Here is an 8,845-nt window from a genome sequence, read left to right on the forward strand (position 1 = left end):
TCTTGATCGTCCGGGCGGCACTGTCTGTCGTCAATGGCAGGCGGTGGTGACTGACCTTGACTTTGCCACCCGCCGGCAATGGCCATGGTTCTTCCTTTAAGGCCAGAACAATATCATGCTGCACAAGAACGAAGTCTTTGGCTTTGACCCCACACTTCTGATCCTGTAAGTACCCAAGATCTACCCAGCGAATAATCAATGTGGGACTAAACATACGCCCACACGGGTTCTCACATACTTCCTCCGTTCAAACCCTAACGTCTTCATTAGGCTAAGGGTTCAAATCCATTCAAATCTAATCACATACTCCACGATCAGCTTATGGTCAGTCCTAATGGATTCGTGGGACGGGTCTGCTTCGATATCATTTATAGCAACCTAAGACATCATCCAAAATAACTAGCCGAAAGGTATTATTTGAATTCCTTTATCTTATACAAGTATCAAAGATCTACCAAGCGAATAATCGATATGAAACTAAATACACACACGCACGGATCCTCACAACCCCAGTATTGGCCTTTGCACCAGCCCTGATGGGTGACCGTGCTTCGCACTCTGGGTGCTGGACCCTCAGACCAAGGAATTCGTGGAGATCACCATGATGCCGCATGACCTCGTCGCCTCCCTCTCTTTTTTTTTTTCTTTTTTTTTTTTTTTTTTTGTGAAAACGGCAATTCATATAGCTCTAAGTTGAGTACATCCAGCCATATCAAAATAAAGTAAAGAGTGCAAGGTGGGAGGAATATCTCCTAACGATGTCCAAATGACCTCTCCGGAGTGCCGAGCGGCAAATGAGGCGACCCAGTCTGCTGCACTGTTCGCCTCCCGAAAAACATGTGAAGCCTGGAAAACGCTCGACTCATGAGCCAATCTCCGAATCTCACAGATGAGAGGATGATCATCTCCATATCTGTCCACTCCCCGAATCCACTCTATCACCACAGAGGAGTCTCCCTCAAGGCATATGTGCTCAGCACGAAGTACCCGCCTCGCATAGGATATCCCCTCCCAGGCTGCCCGCAGCTCCGCACCGACTACAGTAAATCCCGGCGCGCGGCAGCCGCCGGCTGCTATCAAACTGCCGAGATGGTCCCTGATAACAAAGCCAACTCCTCCTGACACCTCGCCTCCCTCTTTGGCACCAACGATGATGACAAGAAGTCCGCATGCCTCAAGTGCGTCGGCCTGGACGGCCTCATCTACATCTTCAACGAGGACCACCATAAGGCCAGCCCAGCCTGCATCTGTGAGATCATCGACACCACCTCCTCCTCCTCCTCCTCCTCGGCCCCCTTGATGTAGAATCTTACGTGCAGGTGGACAAAGGTACGGCCCTTTTCAGGCACCGTGAACTGGTTCCACAAGGTGATAGCTTTCTGGTCCCTTGTTCTGCTGTTCTCTGTGCTGGCTGCCATTGAAGGAGTTCGCTAGCTGCTGCTCACCAGTCATCATTGGACCGATATTGGTGGGTTTCGTGTACTACTTCTCTCTCTCTCTTTTTTCCTTATCTTTTATCTATTTTATTATTTAATGCTGCTTTTTAACTAATGTAGATGTGGGTCATGAGTGGATACTGTGTTCCATTTGGTTTGAGAGAAGAAAAGTTGCAGTTCTTTTTTATTTGCTTGCTGCAAGAAGTAAATGGCGACATCTGTTATAATTTACAAATGGATGATTTTGGTAATTCTCTTGGGGGATGGCTATCCATCTTCTTCCTCTATAAGAGCAAAGGATGGCTGGCTATCCACCTTTTAATGACATGGCTATCTTAACTTGCTAGGAGGGAATTAGTGATGATCGCATTGTCTCGATCTCTGTAGCTAAAATTATTAGAATCCCCTTGAATTTTGGAGAAACTAAAAAAATGAAGCAGGGGTGGTCTTAATAAAAGAATGGATGCTAATTTTCCCATTAAAATATTAGAGCACCACATGACATTTGGTAGCTATTTGCTTCTTACTTTAATTATGTACAAAGAGAGATTAGTTGTGTTTAGGTTACTTTAATTATGTCGACAACATATATGATAGCTATGTTCTATGGTATATTAAATGTATCATGATGTATTAAGTATAAACTATGGTATAATAAGTATAACTGTGGTATTAATTGTGCACTATGATATATTAACCGTGTTGTGGTATATTAATTGTGTACACATATATACCACATGTGTACTATGGTAGCGTAAGTGTGTACTGTGCTATATTAAATATGTACTAGAGTATATTGACTATGTACTATAGTATATTAAGTATTTACAGTATGTACTATGGTATATTAACTATGTAATATGGTACATTAAGTGTATACATGTATGTAATAATTATGTATAAAAGATATTATCTGTATTATATTACATTAACTATATATTGTGGTAGATTAAGTATGTACACGCATCTAGTAACCGTATATTATGTTATATTAACTCTACTATAGTATATTAAATATGTACATGTATCTAACAACTGTGTACTAAAGATATTGACTATGTATTATGGTACTGGCGGCCGAGAAGGCCGTAGAGCGGATGCAGCCGATCTTGAGAGGGATGGTGGACATTGGCATTTGCATGGGTGATTTGACATAGTGGGATTGCATGGCTCTCCCAAAAAAGTTTCGTAGTCCCTCACAAAGGAAAGGAGAGTTTCTATTGCATAAACCACATTATCCAATTAGTTCCATAAGCAATAACCAGAAATAGAATCTTGGAAATAAATTAACCAAGCTGCCCAGGGAATTTCCAAGGATACAAACATTGCAAAAACAAAAAGTAGGCAGGTAAGTAAACAAGCATGCAGGCTATTGTTGCAGTTAAACCTGATACATGGGTAGCTTCATCATCGCCCAAGCTTTCCCCTGGAAATTTTCGAGAGATTTCAGCACAGAAGACATTTGCCCGAGAGGAATATCCAAGTTCTTTACAACCCAAAACATGAAAGAAATTTGGGGATCAAAACTGGCGCCTTGGCCTCGCTTCTGCCGGTGTCACCCGGATAGATCTGCCATCCAAGTCCTGTACAACGAAGAATTCTACATGAAAAGATGGACTACTACCTAGTCAAGTATAAAGCACCTCCGTAAAAGGTTTGTGAGTTGATGATGCTGAAGGTATGATAGGAATATATTCTGGTAAACATCGAGTTGGTGACAATTTTAACTGACAATGATGTGCATAGAACTTCAACACCATGAATGGATCGGAGTTCATACAGAAAATAGTACAAGAATTTGCAATCTGTTACATATAATTGGATTTAATAATAAAAGATAGTAAGTAGGTGAAATGTGGATACTGACTGTTTTTCAAGACTGGCCTGCTGCCTATTGTTAGAGTCTAAAGCATCCACCCCATAAATAAGGCCCTATGATATGATTAATGCACTCATTGACAGTGCAGCATTTTAACAATGATGCTACTTATAGTCATTGGTTAATGAGTCATTCTTTGTACTGAATCATGGCCACAAATTGCAAATCAAACAGGTCTAAGAACCTAGCAACTGACCCACACACATAGTGTTTGAAATAGCATAAGCCTCAAATACTAACAATCATAACGCTTCCCAGATGAGTATAAGGAATTACCACGAACCTTTCATGTCAGACTCAAAGATGGAATCCATGGATGCTTGCACGCATGATAAAGCATATAATCACTTAACTTTAGGGAGAAAATTTAACGAAAGAAAATAAATGCCAACACTTCCAAACAGACAACATTTAAGCTGAAACCTGCCAAATGGATAGAGTCTTGTTTTCGAACAGTGAGCCTTTGAGAGTCAAAACTACAGATAAAGAAATGTGGATTATATGGGATACTTCCAGATACAGCATGATTAAAATTACTAGTTAATAATCAATATAACCAGTATCACTTCCCGAAGACTTAAAATGTGCAGTAGTTTTGTAGCGTAGATAAACCAATGAACAAAACATAAGCACAAGAAATATAACAGAGAAAATAATATATTTGCAAAGATGTCATGATGCAGCAAAGAGGGAGTGAAGATTACTCACAACACCATTAAGTGAGGCTATAGCATTATTGACCTCCTCAGCAGTGCTGTAAGTGACAAAACCAAAGCCCCTTGATCTGCCAGTTTCCCTATCATACACAACCTTGGCCTCCATGACCTTCCCTTGTTCACTGAAGAGTGTCTCAAGGGCTAAATTGTCAACACCCCATGAAAGATTACCCACATAAACTCTGTTGGCAGCATTAAAACTTCCTCCAGTTCGAAATCCTTTCGATGCAAACTCATCTTTAGGAGGCGGTGGTCCTGAGTTCACCCTCAACATCCTCCCTTCAAGTGTCTGTCGGACCATCAAACTTGGAACTCAGAAATGACTCATGTGGTATATTACATGTTATATCACCAAAGAAGGAGCATACTCAACATTTTTAAACAAACAAAATAACAAATATAACAAATTCCTCACTTATCCAAAACATGCACACTTGCTTACCATATTAAAAGACACAGAAAGGTTGGAATTAATTCTCTATCACTAATCTGCATGGCAAGCATGTTGCCCATGTCAGTATATAAACTGACACGAGTACAATGGCCTCATTGCTATGCAAGATAAATATAACTGAACTACAGAATAACTATTCAGAAGAGCAAAGCAAACTATCTTGATCCAGATTTATTAAATAGTGTCGCCGCTAACTATTTAGAGCTCATAACTGCATAGCCACTATTATCAAGATGAAGGCATCACATGCATCAATATGCTCAAGATATGTCAGAGATTAGCTGTTGGTTAAGGCTTAAAACTAAGAATTCAACTTAAAATTGCTTTATATTACGGCTTGATAGAAAGAAATGACATTAATACTATATAAAGCCTACCCGGGAGGAAGTTCAGCTAAACAGATAATGTTGTTTCCCGTACATGAAAACTCCGTCGAGCCTTTAGCTCAATCAGAAGCCAGATCAATCACATATACACAAGCCAATCAAATCCAATTAATGAATTGAAGGATTGAATTAGAGATAATCTAGGTACCCTGTCAAACCTCATAAATAACTACTTCTGCTAAAGAATCAAAGTCGTAGTCCTTCTCTTGTAATTGGAAAAAGTAGATATGCCACCCAGAAGTTTATTTAGAAACAAAGGAATCAAAGAATAACATTTTCCAATACGCTAACAAACACTTACATAGCCATTAAACTGCTGAACAGCTGCTTCAACTTCCTCAACTGTAGACATTGTTACAAACCCAAATCCTCGGCTTCTTCCTGTTATTTTGTCATATATAACCTGCAACAAAACCAAATCAAGTCATCTACCAAAAACCACAACAGAATGCACAAAAATATGTCCAGGAGAATGTAGTTCATTATTACAGTATAATGACACCTTGGTTGAAGTCCAACGAAACATAAAAAATTTAAGGGGAGATACGAACATCCAAGCAGGCTTTTAAATGTGTTAAGTGCACCAACCATGTTATGCCAATGCATTAATCTTGAAAAGACAAAAATATGGATTTCAAGTTAGATTTGATAAACACCTGTCAATGTACCAGATCACAAAGAAAATTACATAGCGAGCACTAGAGCTATACACTTAATCATCCAAACATGGAGTACATAAGATCAAGAAAATGCAACCTTTCTTTAAATGCACAGATAAGCTAGTCTCTTTACAGTTATAAAAAATTCTAACCTTAACTTCACATATCAACAGGCAGCGAAGGTTCTAATTTCTATAGGAGAGTCCCGAATCTTACATCGAAAACAACCAAAATATTCCGGAAAACAGAAAGAAATATAAGAAAGGGGAATTTTACAAAGCCGAATAGCTCGCTATTCTAAGAAGGGGGTTATAAGAAATAAAAGAAAAAAAAAGAACCACGACACAGAAAGATCGAAGGAACAAACCTCGACCATCTCGACATTTCCAGCGCTCTGGAAGAGGCCGGCAAGCTGGGAACTGTCGACGTTGAAGGGAAGGTTCCCGACGAAGAGCTTCAGATCGGGAGAGAAGTCCGCCGCCTCCCCGCCCAACGCCAACTCCTCTTCTGGCTCGATTTCTGATGACACTGCGACGTTTCGGACGATACTCGAATCGAAAGTTCGGGCCTTTCGTAGAAGAGGAGAAGGAAAAGAAGAAGAAGAGGAGGAGGAAAGAAGAGAGAGGGGTTTAACGGAAAGAAAGGATTTAGGGGAGGAGAAGGACAAAGCTAGGGTTTGGGTTTTGGGTTTGGAGGAGATAGGGGGGATTTTGGTGGAGAGGGAGGGGAGAACAAGGGAAGAGACCGCCGCCATGGCTCCCGACTTGTTGATAAGGTGAGAGCGAGATAGGAAGGAAGAGAGCAGAGAGATTTATAAAGAAGGGAAGAGATAATGCCCTTGGCTTTTAGGTTTGGTTACAAATAGGGATTGTAAGATATTTTGGCGAGTACCTGAAGGCAGGGCTTGGCCGGACCAATTTCCCCACAAAAATATCCTAGTACAAAATATCCCAAAGTTAAATAAAAATAGTAAACAAATTCCCCCACAGAACGCCCACCCCATGCATCAAAAGAATTCGCTTGATGGTGGTAAATTATTTTTTAATTATATTGATAATTTCTTAACTTTATTTTTTTATGAATTCACTTTTTTTTTCTTAAAAATTGTTCTTCATTGACTGAACAAAAAAAAAAAAAAAAATCAGAAAGTAAATATCAATATCCTCCATGCAAATAATATTTTGATCCCATAAATCTATGGAGTTGCCAAATAATTAACTAATCTTAGACCATGCAAAAAAAACTTTTATCTCCATGATGACATGGGCCACCTTAAATTTTGCCAAAACATCGATTATTCCTTAAATCTCCATTTCCCAATCCACCACCATCCACTATGCTAGAATGGGACCTCCAAAACTATATGACTAGCCCCAAGAACAACAGTCGCATGTCTAATACTCTCTCGTGCCCTTCTCAATTCAACAACAAAAACAAAAGTGTTATAAAGATGGAAGACCTTTGCTACCACAAATCAGATGCTCGGGCCTCTGATCACAAATCTAACCCCATCATATCTGCCTATGTCCCGAATGTTGCCATCAAAGTTGATCTTCAGATAACTAAGAGACAAAAGTTAGGAGGAACCTCTGAGGTGGTATAGAACTTGCTAAAAAAGAGCTCTAAGTTTTCATTTCACCACGTTGTTTCTTTCTTCTTCTCTTCTAACAATTACTAAATAATTAATAGAATCTTGTACAGGATAGACGTTAATAAAAAATAAAAATAGAAGATGCTAGATATATCGCCAAATCTTTTTCTTTTGTGAAATCAAAGCTATCCATGCTTTCTGTTTTTTTTAGCTTTTTTTTGTTGCGACATAAGTTTGTTTGTAAAATCGTGACCATCTATCATTCTACTGAATCTCTCAATAATTATCTTTACCATAAAAGATCTCAAGCCAAAGGGCAAATTCTCTCTTTTTGAATGAGAGTGGCTCAAGACCACCAATTAATCGGATGACTAATTTTGGATCTAACAATATATGCGGCAATTTGACATATTTTTTCCCCACTAGTCTACTTGGCTTATTGTTTCCTAGTTTCATAAAGTGCCCTGATTCTTATAAGTTATATCAGTTACGGTTATCAAGGGGGGAGGGGTAGAGATTGTGTGTGTGTGTGTGTGTGTGTGTGTGTGTGTGTGTGTGTGAGAGAGAGAGAGAGAGAGAGAGAGAGTGGCTACCATAATAGCAATTAGAAGCTTTCTAATGGGATAGAACATATGTAAAAATAGTACTATATAAGAGTGTTGTTTGATAAAATTATTATAATGATTATAAGATTTTGTTTTGTTTATATGTCTTATGTATATGTAGCTAGACTACTTTCAAAAGTAGAAGTAGTCCACTGTTACTACTTGCAGTGCAAAATTATAATAATAGACCTTTACAATGAAAATTTATGCCCTAATCAAAATATAAGATATCTATATCAAATCACATGCTTTAAAAGTCTCTCGCCTATATATCAAGTGGATGCAAAATTGACAATATTAATGGAAGGATGCCATGCTTTCATTTGATTTGTAGCTCAGAAGCATCCAATTTAATTTATTTTTTTGATTTTTATATATTTTAAAAGATTGAGACTAAAATCAAGAGTTTTAATATTATTTAACTCACTAATTATATGCCTATTTTTATTCGATAATCATTTGATGCTTAATTAAGAGAATTTCAAATCGCATGATCTTTAGTTTTCTAAGTAATTTGAATGCCATAGACTGTCATCAACGGTGTGGATATTTATTTCTAAAGAACCATCATTTATTTTGAATTCGGCTTCTTCCTCCTTGCATCCAAAAGCAAGGAAAAAAACCCATAGGATAAAAATCAAAACTACCCAAAGTTACTTTTCCATCTTTTTCTCTTTTTCCTAGATAAAAATAGCATTTAAATCTTATTTACATGCTAGCAAGTAAACAACTTTTCGTTGGCTATCAAATCATCCACCTTCTCTTAAATTTCATCTTGATAGACATTAGGATGCATCCTAACGAGGTAGCAAAGACTTATTACTTTGTTGGCTAGCAAAGCCAGTAAGTGGCATCTTTTATATTCTAATTTTGTAGTAATATTCCCATGGCTCCATTTGAGAGGTCCAGTTTAGATATATCATAGAGTGTAGACATAATATTTCCATTTTGGCAGAGTCAACCAATATGAAGATCTAGAACTATATTTGCAGGGACCAACGAACAACTTTGTTTGCACTATTCACTCAACATATATAAACCTTGCCTCGATGGTTGCCCTCCCTTTTCCAAAGGAGATTTCGGATTCATTTTGGGTGGTGCAACTTGAAATATTTGGGC

At 38.3% G+C, this 8,845-nt stretch overlaps 1 protein-coding gene across 1 annotated transcript; it reads right to left on the reverse strand.

Annotated features, from left to right (window-relative positions):
- Positions 1-2,694: 2,694 nt before the first annotated feature.
- Positions 2,695-6,414, reverse strand: LOC120111883 (RNA-binding (RRM/RBD/RNP motifs) family protein). Its single transcript, XM_039129999.2, has 4 exons — positions 5,898-6,414; positions 5,173-5,274; positions 4,024-4,320; positions 2,695-3,019 (listed from the first exon to the last, which is right to left on the reverse strand). The coding sequence occupies exons 1-4, from the start codon at positions 6,282-6,284 to the stop codon at positions 2,957-2,959; spliced, it is 849 nt and encodes a 282-aa protein (XP_038985927.2). The 5' UTR covers positions 6,285-6,414; the 3' UTR covers positions 2,695-2,956.
- Between the last annotated feature and the right edge of the window lie 2,431 nt (positions 6,415-8,845).

The sequence above is a fragment of the Phoenix dactylifera genome, chromosome 12 (assembly GCF_051530095.1).
Source record: "Phoenix dactylifera cultivar Ajwa chromosome 12, Ajwa_hap1_PhDact_Kaust_v1.1, whole genome shotgun sequence".
Taxonomy (NCBI): domain Eukaryota; kingdom Viridiplantae; phylum Streptophyta; class Magnoliopsida; order Arecales; family Arecaceae; genus Phoenix; species Phoenix dactylifera.